We start from the raw sequence: 21,027 nt of genomic DNA on the forward strand, positions 1-21,027 counted from the left end.
CACACACAGAGTACCTGAGTTTGAGTAGACACATACTTACTTAAGCCCTGTTCAGTGAAAATTGGACCACTCACACCTCAGGCTGTAACCCTCTGAGAAACATACTATACTTATGTGTTTTAGTTGCTGTGTAGCAATGGCATGATGATCAAATACTATGAGGGAGAAGCTGTTGGCTTCTCAAAAATAACAACTCCTTGGAAGGGTTTGGCTTTCTAAGAAAAACTTGAAATACCACCAGATCTATTTCAAAGTAATTGCGAGTATTAGATGAGGCAGGTGAGTCACTATCATCTACCTACCAGTTTATCCACTGCTTGCATAGTATTTACTGTAGTCTATTAATCTCCTGGTCTCCAAGGCAACCAGCGCATATTGATTGGGATCAAACAGAAATAAATCTCTTAAAAGCAAACCGTCAAAGAACAGTGAAAATAGTAATTTCAGTACTGTATGAATAATTGCTTCTGCTTTAGTTACACACACATATGCACGCACACACACACGCATGCACGCACACACACACACACACACACACACACACACACACACACACACACACACACACACACACACACACACACACACACACCCACTCACACACTCACACATTCACACATTCACACACTGATAATGTCACACTTAGTACATTGGTCCCTCTGTGTATTTAGATAAAAATAACTCCATTATGAGAAGCTGACATAAAAATAAAGCATTATTCCCAGTTTACCTGCTGTTAGATGGCAGCAGAAATGTTTGTGAAGCTTTGTTCAAATGCTCAGTGTCCCTTTGAGGTACCTGTCCATGGTACAATGTGTACATATGTCACATCAAATAGACTGTAGAACAGGTACCTTACTGCTATGTGTGTGTGTGTGTGTGTGTGTGTGTGTGTGTGTGTGTGTGTGTGTGTAGTCTGGTATAGTGACAATGTAACTATCTTTAATACACTAAGAAATCAAAGTCACACAACAACAGAGACCTTGTGATGTCATGCTCATATTAGCCAGCAAACCTAATCAATGACATCACTGAAAAATGTCAGGTTTCAAAATATGGTCATTATGGAGATGTATGATCAAAGGAGAGGACAATCCAAGCCAGTGGGAATCAGGCCAGGCCTTGGTCTGGGGGTCTGGGGTTTGGGACACCTGTGATCACATCATGGATGACCTCATAGCTACAGAAATTACACTCTCCCTCGCTTTCTCTCATAAACAGACACATACGCACGCACGCACGTATGCCAGCGCACACACACACACATACACACTTTTCTTTTGAAATGATCCCAGTACAATAATCTCTGGATAATTTCTCAGAGGCTTTACCTAAATTCCTTCTGAAGTAAAGCAGAGTTAACACGGGGATAGGGGGGACTAATTAAGTATACGTGCATGCGTTTATGTGACACTTTACTCATTATATTCAATTTCTTTCAAGATCACTCACTCACTCACTCAGTCTGCCTCTCTCTCTCTCTCTCTCTCTCTCTCTCTCTCTCTCTCTCTCTCTCTCTCTCTCTCTGTGCCACGGTGTATCTCTCCACTCTGTATGAATATAGATGTGTTATCATCAGTGCCAGGGAGACACTCGGGGGTCCCACTACCACTCCAGTCCTCCTCCTCGTAGCGACATGGCCTTCTCTGTGCCAGCCAGAAGGATCCTAGTGCCATGGAGCTCTATGGCAGCATGTCCTGACCACTTCTTGGTACTCCCTCGCGCCTCTCAAGACATTCGAGGGGGGACACTTGTCCCCTTCCCCGCCCCCCATCCCCTCTCCAACACCCCATCTGCTTGGGTGATAAGTGGGATCAAGCCACACGGAAAGCCCCTTGCTATCTCCATCATCACAATGTAGCAATTATGAGTCATGACTTGAGTCAGGGGAGACATCTGCTAAAGGAGCTTGGTTTACAAGCTCTCACAGTCTCCCTCTTTACCTTTTAACCTGGCTGGATGTCAGTAGTTATATCCCTTGTCTGATCCCTTTCCCTCCTTTGGTCTTGTCTCCTGACATCCTCTTTAACTCAAACACCTTTTCTTATTCTCTCTGTTCCTCTCATCTCCCTACATGGCACCTCTCTCTCTACTCCTCGCTCCCACTCCCCAGATGTTTATTTATTTCCTAAAGTTTTACTTATTCCAAGGAGCTTAATTTATTCTAAGCTCTCCTCCACTGTGCCACATTTACATTTCTCTCCAGGAGTTGATGATGGATCAGCTTTGCTGGGGAGAGAAGGACGCCTCCAGGCTCACAGCCCTCTTTTCACTGCCTGATGCCTCGTCCTCTTATCTTGAAAAAGGTGTGATGTGCAGCGATTCACCACGTCGCCAGAGACTGTGAAGACCTCTGTCTGAAGTGGCGTGGAGGAGAGATTGGAGAATATTACGAGATGTGAAAGAAAGGATAGCTGGTGTCACCTTCGAAAAGGAGGAATCTATCAACAGTAGCCTTCAAGCTATACATACATACAGATGAGTGTGCCTGTTATGGATGTGTGGGAGAATAATAAAATGTTGAAAAAGGTTGACATGTGCTCTACACGTTCATCAGCGCTGGGATTCTAGGTTCCAGTTTTCAGGTATAAAAGACATTCAACAGAGAGGCAACATCTTAAGGGTAAAGTGCCGACTGGGTGGAAGGATGAAACAGACTTTATTTTCCCATTTTCAAGCCCTGTCAAATACAGCAAATACATGCTGTGATGTTTCAGACATGTTTATGAAATGGAGGTCAACACTGTCTGGATTTTTACTCAAGTCACAGTGAGGTTTTTAAAGAGTAGATATTTCACACAGTTTGTTTAAGCTGTTTCGATGGAGCGTCTCTTTTTCTAATGACACTTTGATCCCATGTACTCATCCCTCCCTCCCCCCTCCCCCTTCCTCCCTCCCTCACTCCCCCTGTGAATAGATTAAATCACTAGCTCACTCTGCTACAGCTCCTTCCCTGCCGCCAGCAGCCATAGAGAAGGCATAGGGAATTAATGGGTTGCTGTTAGCTCCGCAGGTGCTTCTGTTATCACTGGAGATGTAATTGATTTGGTGTGAGCCGCTTTGAATTACAACTGGGACTCAAGTGCGCTGCATTAGCCACTTAACACAGAGTCCCTCAGAGAGACGAGTAACACAACACAAACAATCCAGCTGCAATACTCTGATGCTGCTGTTGGCCGTTTCAGTAGACAATGTTTTAACTTTCAACTATTTTCCCCCCATTTCACTTTAATTATTTCCCTTTTCCTACCAAAATATGTAATTCTTTGTGGAGGGGAACATTTGAGTACAGCTCAAGTAGTTTTGTTGCTCAGTGGGATGGATGTCATCATTGTGGTTTGGATAAATAAAGGCCAGGATCATTGCACTTAATTTGTCCGTTTCAACCTTGGTGAAAGTCCAAGCCTGTGGTGCTGGTCTGAGTTACTATAGCAACCGCTAACACCTGTAGGTTTCCACAGTCACTAAGCAAACACACACGCACACATGCACACATGTAATAACAGATATAGCCTAATTAGAATTTGAATGGATAACATTTTGGTACATCCCATCACAATGTAACTCCCATACAGCCATAACGTGTAAGAATGCTTACCACATTCACTGTCCCAGAGGAGAATAGAGGAGTGACTGAGGCAATTTGATACTGGGGATGATTGGGTGGCTTTGGTAGGGATTTCAGGAGTGCTGGTGGAAAATGGAAATGGCCTCAGATAGGCTTGGCTGAGCTCTTTGATAGTCTCTAAACTGTCATTTATTCTGTCCTTTATAGCCAAATAAACCCTTTAACCAACAGAAAGCATAACGTCAAGCCTGTTAATCTCTAGGCTAAATCATAACCATAACATCTGTGCCCATTTAATAAAATATGCCTATCACATATTAAACTCATGAAATTAAACATTTTGGCACATAAGCTTTAGCTCTGGAATGACTGCACTAAAAGACAGAGCAAGTTGCCTGTAACGAAATTATAGAGCATCTGGCTTTTTGAAGATTTTTCCCGGAATAAACACAGCATTTGTTTTAATTTGTCTCTGCTGAATCTGGGAGCGTGGGAGGGGAGGGATCACTGGGCTATAAAACATATCAAAATGGCACAGGGATGTTCATTCTGTTGCCCTGGTGACTGCTGACTGAACTGAATATAGGCCTACTCAATATAGACCTATTGAGTTTCTAGTATAGTAGCAGAGCTATAGAAATCAAGGAGAAAAGTAACACACACTGTTGCTAATAAACAGTAAGCTAGTTATCGTACTTCAATAGCCTACATGTACAGTATTTTTACCCTGGCCATTGGTGATTGTGAAGTATAGCCTACAACAGTCACTGCTAAAAGGGGCCAGGGCCCATTCAATCTAATTTAAATCGGATTGAATCTAAACTAGTCATACTTGGAACATGGCCGCTGGTTCCATCGGTTTACAGGCTGCTATACCCCCGAGTTCATTTAGGGTCTATAAATCGCAGTGGGACCGCCGCGTGCTCCCTCTCCTAAAGACACGGGCGTCGCATCGATCCACCTGGTAAGCCATTAAGTGGGCCTCTTTAAGAATCCTCTGTGCCAGCCCCACCGGTCATCACTAGGAATAATACATTATCGGAGTAGCCCGAGTCCTGCTCACACGCTTCACAAAGCAAGGCAATCAAAGCAGTGCAACCGCAAAAGACTGCCGCCTCTCTTTATCTCCCGGGGATGGGAGTTGTAGATTAATTTATGCGTTGGGCATTTAGAGCCATAGGCCTATACTATGGATAAGACATGAGTGCCACGTCGGAGATAAAACCATGGCGCACAGGTGTGTCAGATTAATTTGAGTGTTGTACAAATTCTAATTCTAAAACGGATTAAGGTCACTTATTTGACGTTCAGAAATGTTTTGCTGTGTTTGCAAGAAAAATCGTGACTTATCTTAGACCACTTGGGATATGAAATGTGTTATTTTGTGAGTAATTCGGTTTAGACTAGGCTATAACTCAAGACAGGCGTTCCAATGCGCAGCCTTGGTCAGATCGCCTATGCACGCCTCCACTAGTCGCTGTCCATGGTGCTGAATGCTTTCATTCGGAGATTCAGTGCTCTGTCAATATTGAGTGAGAGAGTGAGTGCTCATTAACTACGCTTTTCCGCTTTCCGTGGGCGCTCAGCGATTTATGTTACAATTTCTTATCTGTGGGTTTCTAGCGTTGGGACACAGAGAAACTTGTTGAATGTGGGTAGGTTTGGATACTCCAAAAGAAAACCAGGCTGCATGTATATATATATAAATCAAATCAAACTTGATTTATATAGCACATTTCTTACAACAAATTCATTTCAAGGTGCTTAACAAATAAAATATTAAAAGGTGAGAAAGACTAAACACAACGTTTCTATGCAAATATAAAATCAATACTTGAAAAAAAAGAATTTAGAAATACATTAAAATAGTAAAACAATAGTAAAATAACAGTAGATATAATCTGTATTTTGTTTTGTAAATGTCTAGGCCTACAGTTGAAGTCGGAAGTTTACATACACTTAGGTTGGAGTAATTAAAACTCGTTTTTCAACCACTCCACAAATTTATTGTAGGTTAGGACATCTACTTTGTGCATGACACAGGTAATTTTTCCAACAATTGTTTACAGACAGATTATTTCACTTATAATTCACTGTATCACAATTCCAGTGGGTCAGAAGTTTACATACACTAAGTTGACTGTGCCTTTACACAGCTTGGAAAATTCCAGAAAATGATGTCATGGCTTTAGAAGCTTCTGATAGGCTAATTGACATAATTTGAGTCAATTAGAGGTGTACCTGTGGATGTATTTCAAGGCCTACCTTCAAACTCAGTGCCTCTTTGCTTGACATCATGGGAAAATCAAAAGAAATCAGCCAAGACCTCAGTTGTACACCTCCACAAGTCTGGTTCATCCTTGGGAGCAATTTCCAAACGCCTGAAGGTACCACGTTCATCTGTACAAACAATAGTATGCAAGTATAAACACCATGGGAACACGCAGCCGTCATACTGCTCAGGAAGGAGACGCGTTCTGTCTCCTAGAGATGAACGTACTTTGGTGCGAAAAGTGCAAATCAATCCCAGAACAACAGCAAAGGACCTTGTGAAGATGCTGGAGGAAACAGGTACAAAAGTATCTATATCCACAGTAAAACGAGTCCTATATCGACATAACCTGAAAGGCCACTCAGCAAGGAAGAAGCCACTGCTCTAAAACCGCCATAAAAAAGCCAGACTACGGTTTGCAACTGCACATGGGGACAAAGATCGTACTTTTTGGAGAAATGTCCTCTGTTCTGATGAAACAAAAATAGAAATGTTTGGCCATAATGACCATCGTTATGTTTGGAGGAAAAAGGGGGATGCTTGCAAGCCGAACAACACCATCCCAATCGTGAAGCACGGGGGTGGCAGCATCATGCTGTGGGGGTGCTTTGCTGCAGGAGGGACTGGTGCACTTCACAAAATAGATGGCATCATGAGGAAGGAAAATTATGTGGATATATTGAAGCAACATCTCAAGACATCAGCCAGGAAGTTAAAGCTTGGTCGCAAATGGGTCTTCCAAATGGACAATGACCCCAAGCATGCTTCTAAAGTTGTGGCAAAATGGCTTAAGGACAACAAAGTCAAGGTATTGGAGTGGCCATCACAAAGCTCTGACCTCAATCCTATAGAACATTTGTGGGCAGAACTGAAAAAGCGTGTGCGAGCAAGGAGGCCTACAAACCTGACTCAGTTAAACCAGCTCTGTCAGGAGGAATGGGCCAAAATTCACGCAACTTATTGTGGGAAGCTACCCGAAACGTTTGACCCAAGTTAAACAATTTAAAGGCAATGCTACCAAATACTAATTGAGTGTATGTAAACTTCTGACCCACTGGGAATGTGATAAAAGAAATAAAAGCTGAAATAAATAATTATCTCTACTGTTATTCTGACATTTCACATTCTTAAAATAAAGTGGTGATCCTAACTGACCTAAGACAGGGAATGTTTACTAGGATTAAATGTCAGGAATTGTGAAAAACTGAGTTTAAATGTATTTGGCTAAGGTGTATGTAAACTTCCGACTTCAACTGTATATATGTTAGCTGATAAGAGGCAACGGTATTCATTTTGTATAAGAATAAAGTCAAACATTTTCAAATTTAGTCTATAGGCTCTCCATATCACCCATGCACAACGCTGGAGAAATGTATATTTTGGACAGAATGCGTTGGATCTCAAAAATCTCGCGAGCAATGATTCTCTCTAAACGTTCTACAATATACATAGAAGAAAAATAATGATTGAAAAATTGAGAAACTGCTGGAAAATGTTGGGAATATTTGAAATGTCATTGACAGCAATGCACATTGAATCCACGTAGCCTAGCCTTAGGACTAGGAGTGCATTTTGTTTGAAGAGGAAAATAACACAAGGTACTGTACATTACGGTCCATTCACTTTGTCTTTTTTCTGTATGCGCCTCCTTCCCACATCACCACAGCTGTTGGATTCTACGCCACAGTCAGAGGGGGCGAAAGAGGTGGCCCACAGCGTCTGCTCTCTCAGAGATCCGGCTGAGTGTTTCGGCTCCGTGGGCTTGAAGATGAAGAAGCAGAATGTGCGGACCCTCTCTCTCATCCTCTGCATGTTTTCCTACCTGCTGGTGGGCGCCGCGGTGTTCGACGCGCTTGAATCAGAGACGGAGAGCTCTCGCCGACGCATCCTGGAGCTGAAGCGCACGGAGATGAAGAAGAAGTACCGGTTCTCTGAGGACGACTACCGGGAGATCGAGCGGGTGGTGCTGCAAGCGGAGCCCCACCACGCCGGGAGACAGTGGAAATTCGCCGGGTCTTTCTACTTTGCCATCACGGTCATCACCACCATTGGCAAGTTTTGCTTGCTTCCCTTACTTTTGTTATGTCTGAGTATGTTGCAGGTGTCAGGAAATGGTTTTATAATACTGCGTCTGCAGTGTTCTGCATCGGTGAATAGCCTACTGTGCAGAAGTTAAGGGTGTTCAATTTGCATTAGTTATTAGCCTTAGCCATTGGCTTCAAAAGCCTCGGTATTGGTCTACAATAACCTACAGTAAAGAGTAACTGTGGCATCTATCTCCACAGGTTATGGCCATGCAGCTCCAGGCACAGATGCAGGGAAGGTATTTTGCATGTTCTATGCCATTCTGGGCATCCCTCTCACCCTGGTCATGTTCCAGAGCCTGGGCGAGAGGATGAACACGTTCGTCCGCTACCTCCTGTGCAGGGCCAAGCAGTGCCTGGGGTTACGGAGGACTGAGGTGTCCATGGAGAACATGGTCTCAGTGGGCTTCCTGTCCTGCATCGGCACCCTGTGTGTCGGGGCAGCAGCCTTCTCCCACTACGAGGGCTGGACCTTCTTCCACGCCTACTACTACTGCTTTATCACGCTCACCACCATTGGGTTTGGGGACTTTGTGGCCCTGCAGAAGAAGGAGGACCTCCAGGAGAAGACGCCGTATGTGGCCTTCAGCTTCATGTACATCCTGGTGGGGCTGACAGTGATTGGAGCCTTCCTCAACCTGGTTGTGCTGCGCTTCCTCACCATGAACACAGAGGACGAGAGGAGGGACGCCCAGGAGAGGGCCTCCATCAAGAGGGAGAGGGGCCTGCTTACCATGGGGCTCCATGGAGGAGAAGGAGGAGGAGGACCAGAGCAGGGCAGAGGAGGGCTTGGGGACAGGGACAGGGACAGGGGGAGGGACAGGATGGGGCAGAGCCGCAGTCACAGCAACCTTTTCCGGCCCATGGAGGAGGGCACCAGCCGCACCAACCTCATCACCTCCCCAGCGGAGGAGCAGGAGGAGAGGGACAGGGCCAGGGGTGCCCCCTGCAAGCAGAGGCTGCACTTACAACTGCACGGCACAGGCAGACTAAGGACAGAGTCCCCCCTGGGCTCCCTGTGCTCCTGTATGTGCTACCGTCTGGGGGTGTGTGACAGCCCCCTGCCTTCCCGCAGCGAGCACCACGGGTGCCACATTAACTCTGTCTACTACAGCTCCATCTCCTACAGGACCCAGGGCTGCTCCCCCAGGGACAACACAGGACTCTCGTCTCCAGGGAGCACACTCTCGCCTCGGCACAGCTTCAAGGAGTACCCCCGCTCCCGGAGGAAGTCAGTGTAGCACCACGGTGGGACAGAATCTTTGTTTGCACAGGTTGGATTAATACAGTATTTCATACATATATTTTGAATACACTACAGAGACAAGGTGTTGTAGTACACTACAGATGCACACTCATTAGAGGAGTAATTGTTGTAAATGATTGGTAGAGGCAATAGAATCTGTTTTATCACAGGAATTTTTGAACCTATTTTCCCTAATCAGATGATTACAATGCTGTATGTATTCTAAGGATGCAGTTAAGTTGTTCTTTCATTATAGCCACTGGAGATTTGTCTTGTGAATCAATTCACTTAGTATTGTAATACTCTGTTAGTATTTTGTTTGTGCCCCAATAGTTTTTTCTCCTGGATAGTTTGAGTATTATCTGCATTATATTTTTGTTGTTGCATGCAAATAAGAGTGAGATGCATGGTTAACATGATGCATATGGCATGATAATTATATTAAGAAAATAGTTGTAATGATGCAAATGACTATATTTGGGTATTAGGATTGTTTTTTAAGTAGCTGACATACACCACACATACACACACACACACACACACCCCCCCACACACACACACACACACACACACACACACACACACACACACACACACACACACACACACACACACACACACACACACACACACACACACATACAGTGCCTTCAGAAAGTATTTACACCCCTTGACTTTTTCCAAATGTTGTGGTGTTACAGCCTGAATTTAACACAATACCCCATAATGTCAAAGTGGAATTATGTTTTTCGAAATGTTTACAAATTAATTACAAATGAAAAGCTGAAATGTTTTGAGTTAATAAGTATTTAACCCCTTTGTAATGGCAAGGCTAAATAAGTTCAAGAGTGAAAATGTGCTTAGCATGTCACATAATACGTTGCATGGACTCAATACTAGTGTTTAACATGATTTTTTAATGACTACCTCATCTCTGTACCCCACACATACAATTATCAAGCAGCGAATTTCAAACACAGATTCAACCACAAAGACCAGGGAGGTTTTCCAATGCCTCGCAAAGAAGGGTACCTATTGGTAGATGGGTAATAATAAAAAAGCAGACATTGAACATCCCTTTGAGCATGGTGAAGATATTAATTACACTTTAGATGTTGTATCAATACACAGTCACTACAAAGATACAGGTGTCCTTCCTAACTCAGTTGCCGGAGACAAAGAAAACTGCTCAGGGATTTCACCATGAGGCCAACAGTTACAGAGTTTAATGGCTGTGATAGGATACATGATTGTAGTTACTCCACAATACTAACCCAATTGACAGAGTGAAAATAAGGAAGCTTGTACAGAATATAAATATTCCAAAACATGCATCCTGTTTGCAACAAGGCACTAAAGTAATACTGCAAAACGTGTGGCAAAGCAATTCACTTTTTTGTCCTGAATATAAAAGTGTTATGTTTGGGGCAAATCCAATACAACACATTACTAAGTACCAGTCTTCATATTTTCAAGCATAATGGTGGCTGCATCATGTTATGGGTTTGTAATCGTTAATGGACTGGGGAGTTTTTCAGGATAAAAAAGAAACGGAATGGAATTTAGCACAGGCAAAATCCTAGAGGAAAACCTGGTTCAGACCGTTTCCACCAGACACTGGGAGATTAATTCACCTTTCAGCAGGACAATAACCTAAAACACAAGGCCACATCTACGCTGGAGTTGCTTACCAAGAAGACAGTGAATGTTCCTGAGAGTCCAAGTTACAGTTTTTACCTAAATCTGCTTGAAAATCTATGGCAAGACCTAAAAATGGTTGTCTAGCAATGATCAACAATCAATTTGACAGAGCTTGAAGATTTTTAAAAAGAATAGTCTGTAAATGTTGCACAATCCAGGTGTGGAAATCTCTTAGAGAAATACCCAGAAAGACTCACAGCTGTAATTGCTGCCAATGGTGATTCTAACATGTATTGACTCAGGGGATTGAATACTTATCTAATCAAGATATATTAGATACATTTTTTACAGATGTTAGAATTTTCTTCCACTTTGACATTACAGAGTTTTTTGTGTAGATTGTAGAAATTTTTTCCCCAATGATCTCCATTTTAATCCCACTTTGTAACACAACAAAATGTGGTAAAAGTCAAGAGGTGTAAATATTTTCTGAAGGCACTGTACACACACACAGAATGATTAAAGCAGCTCCTCAGCATGATGGATGCTGCTGATTCTGAGGAAAGTACCTCATATTGCATGCCTTTAATGGAATTATGGAATCATGTTTTAATGAGAAGGACATTAATAGATAGGAACACGTATATGGCAGAGATGGCCTTTAATGGACCACATCAATGACATTAGTAAATCATTATATTACTTGTCCTTACAGTACGAGGTTAAAAACAACCCTGCATACATTTCCCTGCCCCAATGCACAGTACAGAGACAATGCCTATTAGGCTTTGTGTTGATTTACATTTTATGGATGTAGCACTGCCTGATATGTAGCAAAACCTTTCAGAAATCTGTAGACTTATTTACTTCCATGGGCATTTTAAATTATATTATGTTTTCAAATGTTGTTTTTCTTGCAACTCATTGGAATATGTATCAGGTTTGGTTTCAACCTCTTAAAGTTCTGATGCTGACAAAATATTAAAAGGTGAGAAGGGACCATAAACAAATTAAAGAATGGTTATTTTTTGCTGTATAATATACTCTATAATTAGGTGTCTCTCATGTCTAATAGAGATAACATGCTCCCAGAACCAACACTGAGGGGGTCCGGCTGGTCATGCGTAGTTTCAGTTACTGTCATTCTGTCAGTTCGTTTTTTCCATTACTGGATCACCTGATTCCCCTTGGCTCTGTACAGGTTGTATTAATTTGATCATTTCATTATATATAGCATAGAAACTGTATAGAAATAGATGTAATGTATATTTTCTTGGATGGCCCCTATTTTCTGCCTGATAGCCCAGTTGTTGAGAGAATGCTATAGGCAGTCTTACTAATCACTCTGTAGTGAATGCAGGGGGCAATGGGTATCACATACTAGGCCTCAAAGGAAAGTCTATTTATGCTATTTAAATTCTGAAGATTCCCATTAAGAAAGCTGTGGTTTGACCTGGGTAATATGATTCATACTCATGCATGCATGCACGCCAGTAGCGTAGCCAAAGCTGTGTTGGTGGGTGTGCCTGCAGAAATGTGGGTGTCTCTCCCCCCGACCAGTAGCGCTCGGTGCCTTTTAAGATTAGGGAGGACGTAAATGTTTTTATGAGCATGGCCATATTTCTATTACAGCATATTGGATGATTGTTATTCATATTCCATTTAATGTAACATCAAACTAACGCGTTAGTAAACCCGCTACAATCACGCAGTACAGTGTACAGCAAGCATTTTAGCAGCTACACCTGTGGGCCCCAGTGGCAATAAATTAATAAAACTGAAAGCTTGCCTTGACTTGGAAGAGTTCCACTGTTGGATAGCCTTAGCCAACTAGCTAATATAAATAGCATTTTTCTCTCTTTGAGTAAGCTAAATTAGTAGGCTTCATTAGCTAGCTAAGTAAGTGAAAGAAAGTGAAAAAAAATACAACTAAATATATCTAGCTCTCTCTCTCTGCTGCTTCTCCTTAATTTTTGAACAATTTAATTTGTTAAAAACTATTCAGCTATCGTCTTTCTCTCTCGTTGCGTTAACTACTCACCACATTTTATGCACTGCAGTGCTAGCTAGCTGTAGCTTATGCTTTCAGTACTAGATTCATTCTCTGATCCTTTGATTGGCTGGACAACATGTCAGTTCATGCTGCAAGAGCTCTGATAGGTTAGAGGACGTCCTCCGGAACTTCATAATTACTGTTTAAGTCTATGGAAGGTGATGAGAACCATGAGCCTCCTAGGTTTTGCATCGAAGTCAATGTACAGTCGTGGTCAAAAGTTTTGAGAATGACACAAATATTAATTTTCACAAAGTCTGCTGCCTCAGTTTTTATGATGGCAATTTGCATATACTCCAGAATGTTATGAAGAGTGATCAGATGAATTGCAATTAATTTCAAAGTCCCTCTTTGCCATGAAAATGAACTTTATCCCAAAAAAAACATTTCCACTGCATTTCAGCCCTGCCACAAAAGGACCAGCTGACATCATGTCAGTGATTCTCTCGTTAACACAGGTGAGAGTGTTGACGAGGACAAGGCTGGAGATCACTCTGTCATGCTGATTGAGTTAGAATAACAGACTGGAGCTTTAAAAGGAGGGTGGTGCTTGAAATCATTGTTCTTCCTCTGTTAACCATGGTTACCTGCAAGGAAACATGTGCAGTCATCATTGCTTTGCACAAAAAGGGCTTCACAGGCAAGGATCTTGCTGCTAGTAAGATTGCACCTAAATCAACCATTTATCAGATCATCAAGAACTTCAAGGAGAGAGGTTCAATTGTTGTGAAGAAGGCATCAGGGCGCCCAAGAAAGTCCAGCAAGCGCCAGGACCGTCTCCTAAAGTTGATTCAGCAGCGGGATCGGGGCACCACCAGTGCAGAGCTTGCACAGGAATGGCAGCAGGCAGGTGTGAGTGCATCTGCACGCACAGTGAGGCGAAGACTTTTGGAGGATGACCTGGTGTCAAGAAGGGCAGCGAGGAAGCCACTTCTCTCCAGGAAAAACATCAGGGACAGACTGATATTCTGCAAAAGGTACAGGGATTGGACTGCTGAAGACTGGGGTAAAGTCATTTTCTCTGATGAATCCCCTTTCTGATTGTTTGGGGCATCCGGAAAAAAGCTTGTTTGGAGAAGACAAGGTGAGCGCTACCATCAGTCCTGTGTCATGCCAACAGTAAAGCATCCTGAGACCATTCATGTGTGGGGTTGCTTCTCAGCCAAGGGAGTGGGCTCACTCACAATTTTGCCTGAGAACACAGCCATTAATAAAGAATGGTAATTGTCAATAAAAGCCTTTGACACTTATGGAATGCTTGTAATTATACTTCAGTATACCATAGTAACATCCGACATTAAATATCTAAAAACACTGAAGCAGCAAACTTTGTGAAGACCAATACTTGTGTCATTCACAAAACTTTTGACCACGACTGTACCCAGAGGAGGATAGAAAATAGCTGTCGTCCGGCTACACCAGGGTGCTACCCTAGAGAGTGCTGTTGAGGCTACTGTAAACGTTCATTGCAAAACAGTGTGTTTTAATCAGTTATTTGGTCACATTAATATATTTAAATAGTTTTATCTAAAAAGGACAACTTTTTCAATGTTTCACTAATTACATTTTTCTAAAGTTCACTGAGAGGATGGTCCTCCCCTTTGTCCTCTGAGGAGCCTCCACTGAATTCTACAGTTTTTCCATGGTGCAGAGAGGAAAATGTGCAGTTTTATAGCTAATCTCATGCTATTCTATACACTTTGCCATGAGGCTGAGAGAAAATGTTCAATTTTAAAACGAATTGAAAGCTAAAATATACACTGAGAATACCAAACATTAGGAACATCTTCCTAATATTGTCATTCCTGTGCACTGCTTGTTTTAAATTGTATCTGATGGTGTTTGTATGTTTCGGTAAACAGACAAATAATGTCCCGTTTGCAGAGGTGGGTAGAGAACTGAAAATCTCTAAAATACTCTTACTCAGATTGTAATTTACTCAAATAAAAGTAGTCCTCTTAAGAAACTACTCAAGAAAGAGTAAAAAAAAAGTATCCGGATGGAAAACTACTTAAGTACTAGTTACAAATTTAGTTTTGTAATTTTTTACAACTAATGGTAAACTGTGACAGCAAACTAAAATAACAACAACTTAGTACAATTGATCTGACATTAATGTATTATTTAAGCCTGCCAGCACCATCTTGTGGATCACAGGAAGAGTAGCTTCTGCGTTAACAGCAGCTAATGGGGATCCTAATAAAAATACTAAATTGCAGATGTCCTCCAGCACAGGTAGTCTCCAATTTCATAAAAAGGTAAATGGTACTCGAGACATTGGAATCATTTCACAATTTCAATAGCATAAATTAAAATGTATTTCACTATATAATTTCAAGTACATGTGATGGTGAACGCATACTAAAAAGATTTACACCAAGTGTGATGTTTAATATTTTACTCAATAAAATATTAAGGAGGATCAGGTGTTACAACAGTCAAACAACAATCAATATCGAAATGTCACTATCAATCATGTTACTAGTATGCAAATCAGACACATTTCAGCATGGAATTAAACACCAAGGTATGCATTCAAGTAAGATAAATGTAAGTAATAAATAATCAAACAGTGCAGATATCAATTGCCATAGTCAACTCAATCATGTTTTTCCTGCCAAGGTAGGATATACCCTCCATCCTCCTTCTATTCTGACCCCTCTCCTTTCCACTTTGAACAGTATTTTCATTTCTTGGCTGGCCCATACTTCTCCCTCTGGGTTGTGCCGCTACAAAAAAAGAAGAACTTAAGTACATGTAACTACCCACCTCTGACTGTTTGGAACACTGAAAGTAGATAGCAGAAAATATATCTTTATTTTTTATTTGCTCAATCGGATTGAGTGGGCCTGTCTCCCCAGTGGGTGGGCCCGGGCCCACCCGTGCCTACGTAGCTGACACACACAAACACACACACACACACACAGTTCATCATGGCACAAAAAGCACAATATTATATTTGAGTAAGATACCATATTAATGGTCTTGATGGCTTATTGGCATGATGGCCCTGGTTATAGGAGTTTGCTTATTGCTATTTTGGTCTGCGCAATTAACTACCGTGGTAGAATGAGATTGAGGTGTACATATCATACAGTATTGACATTGGCTGCTTAATGGGCTAGCATGCTGCTGTCGCTGCAGAGAGCTATATTTTCTGTAAACAGACCAGGATACTTCAAGTCCCACATAACTACCCCCAAAGTATTAATTCCATCCCGTCTGCTGATCAATTAGAATGTTACTTTACATATAAATGTTAAACTGATTAGGTAATAGTGTGGAATGGTGATTTGGAATGAGTCACCATCTGCTCTGGGTGCCTGGAGGAAGGCACAGGGACGACCAATCAGGTGATCTTTGAATAATGTACTCACTTTCACTCTCTATTACGGTGCTAGAGATAAAGGAACATAGAATTCAACATACCAATTAGGATCTGGCAAAAAATACTTGAATCAGTTATAGAACCCATTGCCCTTTATGGTTGTGAGGTCTGGGGTCCGCTCACCAACCAAGAATTCACAAAATGGGACAAACACCAAATTGAGACTCTGCAGAGCAGAATTAAGCCGATACCCGCTAATTATCAAAATCCAGAAAAGAGACGTTAATTTCTATAACCACTTAAAAGGAAGCGATTCCCAAACCTTCCATAACAAAGCCATCACCTACAGAGAGATGAACTTGGAGAAGAGTCCCCTAAGTAAGCTGGTCCTGGGAATCTGTTCACAAACACAAACAGACCACACAGAGCCCCAGGAAAAAAACAACAACACAATTAGACCCAACCAAATCATGAGAAAACAAAAAGAGAATTACTTGACACATTGGAAAGAATTAACAAACTAGAATGCTATTTGGCCCTAAACAGAGAGTACACAGTGGCAGAATACCTGACCACTGTGACTGACCCAAACTTAAGGAAATCTTTGACTATGTACAGACTCAGTGAGCATAGCCTTGCTATTGAGAAAGGCTGCCGTAGGCAGACCTGGCTCTCAAGAGAAGACAGGCTATGTGCACACTGCCCACAAAACGAGGTGGAAACTGAGCTGCACTTCCTAACATCCTGCCAAATGTATGACCATATTAGAGAAACATATTTCCCTCAGATTACAGAGATCCACAAAGAATTCGAAAACAAACCCAATTTTGATAAACTCCCTTATCTACTGGGTGAAATACCACAGTGTGCCATCACAGAAGCAAGATTTGTGACTTGTTGCCACAAGAAAAGGGCAACCAGTGAAGAACAAACACCATTGTAAATACAACCCATATTTATGTTTATTCATTTTCCCATTTGTACTTTAACTATTTGCACATTGTTACAACACCATTTGAAATGTCTTTATTATTTTGGAACTTCTGAGTGTAATGTTTACTGTTTATATTTATTGTTTATTTCACTTTTGTTTACTATCTACTTCACTTGCTTTGGCAATGTTAACATACGTTTCCCATGCCAATAAAGCCCTTAAATTGAAAATTGAATTGAATTGAAAGGAATGATCTATGTGCCAAAGATGCCCCCTAGAGGCGTAAACCAACTGTCACACCTGCACTTTGCCTATAAAGACAACTTCCCAGATTGATTGAGATTAACCATTCATTCAGCTGTGCTAATCTCAGACTGTACTTTTTCATTGTTTAACTGAACTGTCAGCAGAACTTCAGAAATGGAGAGATAGAGAGAGAGCGCAAGAGAAAGGAATGATCTGCCGAACGCATTACAGCGGGCAAACTACCAGCCCTCCAAGACACATACAGCACCTGATGTCACTGGAAGGCCAAAAAGATCATCAAGGACATCAACCACCCGAGCCACTGCCTGTTCACCCCGCTATCATCCAGAAGGCGAGGTCAGTACAGGTGCATCAAAGCTGGGACCGAGAGAATGAAAAACTGCTTTTATCTCAAGGCCATCAGACTGTTAAATAGCCATCACTAGCACATTAGAGGCTGCTGCTGCCTATTGAAATCACTGGCCACTTTAAGAAATGGATCACTAGTCACTTGAATAATGTTTACATATCTTGCACTACTCATCTCATATGTATATACTGCATTCTATTCTATAATATTCTACTGTATTTTAGTCCATGCCGCTCTGTCATTGCTTGTCCATATATGTATATGTTATTTTATCCCATTCCTTACTAGTTTTGTGTATTGGGTATATGTTGTGAAATTGTTAGATATTACTTGTTAGATATTACTGCACTGTCGGAGCTAGAAGCACAAGCATTTCGCTACACCCGCTGTAACATCTGCTAAACACGTGTGTGTGACAAATACGATTTGATTTGATTTGATTTGATCTCTGTGACAAGGGTGCCCTCTAGAGGCGTAAACCAACTGTCACTGGTGCACTTTGCCTTTAAAGACAACTTCCCTCATGCGCTATTGATTGAGATTGAAAATTCATTCAGCTGTGCTAATCTCAGACTGTACTTTTAATTGTTTAACTGAACTGTCAGTAGAACTTCATTTCTGAAGTAATCCAAATCTCCACAGACTGATACAGACATGTCAAGAAGAAAATAAGGCCAACAGAGAGAGGAGTGATTATACCAGAGGACAGTAGAACTCTATTTCTGTTTTCCCAATAACTCTGAAGCTGGTGGGTGAGTTAGGGTTTTATCTGTGTCTAATGGAAAATAATGAGGTGATGGATGAGTTGAATCACCTTGCACAGGGGGCAATGCTTTGGGATCCTCAGATGAGAGGTGCAATCTGTTCCAATTCCATCCACTGTCACAACGGTTGTATAATGTTTATGTAAGCAGTAGTATGCAGGCACTTGTCTTCAGGAGATGGCCCAAACCTCCAGGTCGTTGATGAGGAAGTCTTCAGAGGAGGACAACACGTAATTGTCAAATGTGTCACACTTCTGGCTCTGCCCACGGATCAGGCCATCGTCTAACCCCAGGCCAAAGAGACCCCTGAGAGCATGTTAGAGCAGGAGAAGGGGGAGGAAGAGAGAACATAATTCCTCAACATTCAAGCACTCCTTTAGACCACTAGTTTCTTCCATATTCTGTTGAGTTATAGATTATTGACCATAGTGGACCGATTTTCACTCAACCTCCTCCACCAAATGCCAGGTAGTCTGGACTTCCCTTCACAAAGAAGGAGTTACTAAACGTCCATTCATAAACCTGGAAAATAGACTATGATCATAGCTTGGTGTGGGTTGTTGTTTGTGAACTGAAACATTCATTATGCAGTAATAAAATATTGCTATGTTGGGTTAGAATCCAGCCCTGAGCCAGTGATACTGAGACGCGACATGGGGATAGTTCACCTGGAGTTGTGGAGAGAAGGAGAAGAGGAATTGTGTGTCCTGTTCCATAGTATGACAGACTGATTCAAAGAGTAGTGGGACAAAATGCACCAAACACCTATAGGACAAAGAAATAGAGTTACAGAAGAGGGATTTTAAAAAATGGACACTGACAGACTTATGGCATAGGTGGGAAAACTTGGTTTAGGCCAGTAAAAGGCCTCAGCTACTCCTCACCTGTCCATAGTTATCTCTGATGACAGTGAGGGTATTGGTGCTACAGTCCATGCCCCCCATGCTCCTGTACAGAGTGCCCAGGCTGGTGCCATATCTCTGGGTGCTGTAAACCAGGGGCACTGCTCCAACCTGGACGGAAGTTGCTCATATAGCTGAAAAACTAATGGAATTACACTGTAACATGGACATTTGTATCACTAATATTAATATGGAAATTTAGAATGACTTGTATTGGGAGCATATTAAGCACTGCAATAATAATTTACCACTGTAAAAGTGATGCATTTAATGTAATCGAATGGGTAAAAAAGGCTGCACATTTAAGGGTATTTATTGACAAGCCAGTCAGACAATTTCTGCTCCCGTATTGTGGGCAGTCACCCCCCTTCCCCTTGGGAGTCAGGTGAGTCTTCAAAAGAAAGAGGGAACTGAGTTTACTGGAGTTTGGCGGTAATGCACCATAAAGTTATAGTCTGGTTGACACCTAACTCGAAGTCTTCCTGACTTCAGAGTCTGGAAAGGCTATTTTGACATTGTCATCAAGATGTGTCGATAATGAAGGAGATGTGTCAGAGTTTCTGACTTGGAGTTCCCAGTTGTCTTGAAAGCACTGAAGTCAGATGTTGGAAATGTTCAAGTTCCAAGTTCCCAGTTGTCTTGAACACGACATAACAATAGACTCCTGTCTAGACCAGTGTGTTACAGCTCTCCCTAGATGTGTATCACGAGAGTCGCGGCAGCCAGGCTACCATTAATGGTGCTTTCAAGACAACTGGGAACTCAAAAAAAAAAAAAAGAGGTCAAATCATGACTTCAGTGTTCTTCAGGTCGGAAAGTCAGAGCTCTAGAAAGATGTCTGAGTTTCCGACTTGGAATTCCGACTTGGTTGACCGTTCAAAACGATTTTTCCCAGTCGGAATTCGTTTTCCCCCCCCTAGTTGTTTTGAACGCGGCATAAGACTGGGAAGGTTCAAGATTGGGTACTTGGAACTCGGAAATACACCAGCTCTAGTTTCACCCACTCAAAGTGACAGGACTGCAGGCAAGGTGGAGATAGCATAGGGCTCCCTCGTACTGAGGGTGACTTTATACACTGGACTGATGTGAGGTGAGCTATGTCCTGTGTGCTGATGTCCTGTGTTCTCGCGCGTTCACATTTTTTTTAAAATGGTTGTAATAGTATAGACGTTTCCTACCATTTCTACCGATATGCGTGCCAGTTATTATAATTTTTACATGAGCATTTTCTTGAAACAGTTTCATTTAAATAATAACGTTTTCGTTTCTCAAAATCATTGTCACATGGTTAATCATAAAAATCTTAAATAAAATGATCAAAATCTTAAAGTTAAAATTCAACTATGCGGAGAGCACTAGCCTCTGCCGTATGGACACACTGTGATCCATTGGCGGCTAAAGAAATGAGAGCATATAACTCAGAGATGCAGCAGTGGGCCTATAACTTCCATTGTCAACTAAGTAAAATACATAGGCCTAAAGCCGACAAATACAAACAGTAGAAAATATCCGGATAAAAATTCCGGTTCTTTCAATCACATTCATCTATCTACTCCGCCTGTCTGCCTCCCCTTCTATCCGTCTTGACTTGGCTATTGCTAGTGAGTGCAACATTGTAT

The 21,027-nt window shown here is 41.9% G+C and overlaps 1 protein-coding gene across 1 annotated transcript; it reads left to right on the forward strand.

Moving 5' to 3' along the window:
- The first annotated feature begins 7,398 nt into the window (after positions 1-7,398).
- LOC121537288 (potassium channel subfamily K member 9-like) lies at positions 7,399-9,683 on the forward strand. The gene is made up of 2 exons (XM_041844959.1): positions 7,399-7,891; positions 8,126-9,683. Exons 1-2 carry the CDS (start codon positions 7,480-7,482, stop codon positions 9,163-9,165), a joined length of 1,452 nt encoding a protein of 483 aa, XP_041700893.1. The 5' UTR covers positions 7,399-7,479; the 3' UTR covers positions 9,166-9,683.
- The last annotated feature ends 11,344 nt before the right edge of the window (positions 9,684-21,027 follow it).

The sequence above is a fragment of the Coregonus clupeaformis genome, chromosome 24, assembly GCF_020615455.1.
Source record: "Coregonus clupeaformis isolate EN_2021a chromosome 24, ASM2061545v1, whole genome shotgun sequence".
NCBI lineage: Eukaryota > Metazoa > Chordata > Actinopteri > Salmoniformes > Salmonidae > Coregonus > Coregonus clupeaformis.

Excerpts from the sequence above, each read along its gene's own strand:
- LOC121537288 (XM_041844959.1), top strand. The coding sequence starts at position 7,480 with ATGCGCCTCCTTCCCACATCACCACAGCTGTTGGATTCTACGCCACAG. Across the intron at positions 7,892-8,125 it reads CACGGTCATCACCACCATTG|GTTATGGCCATGCAGCTCCA; the intron begins GCAAGTTTTGCT and ends CTATCTCCACAG.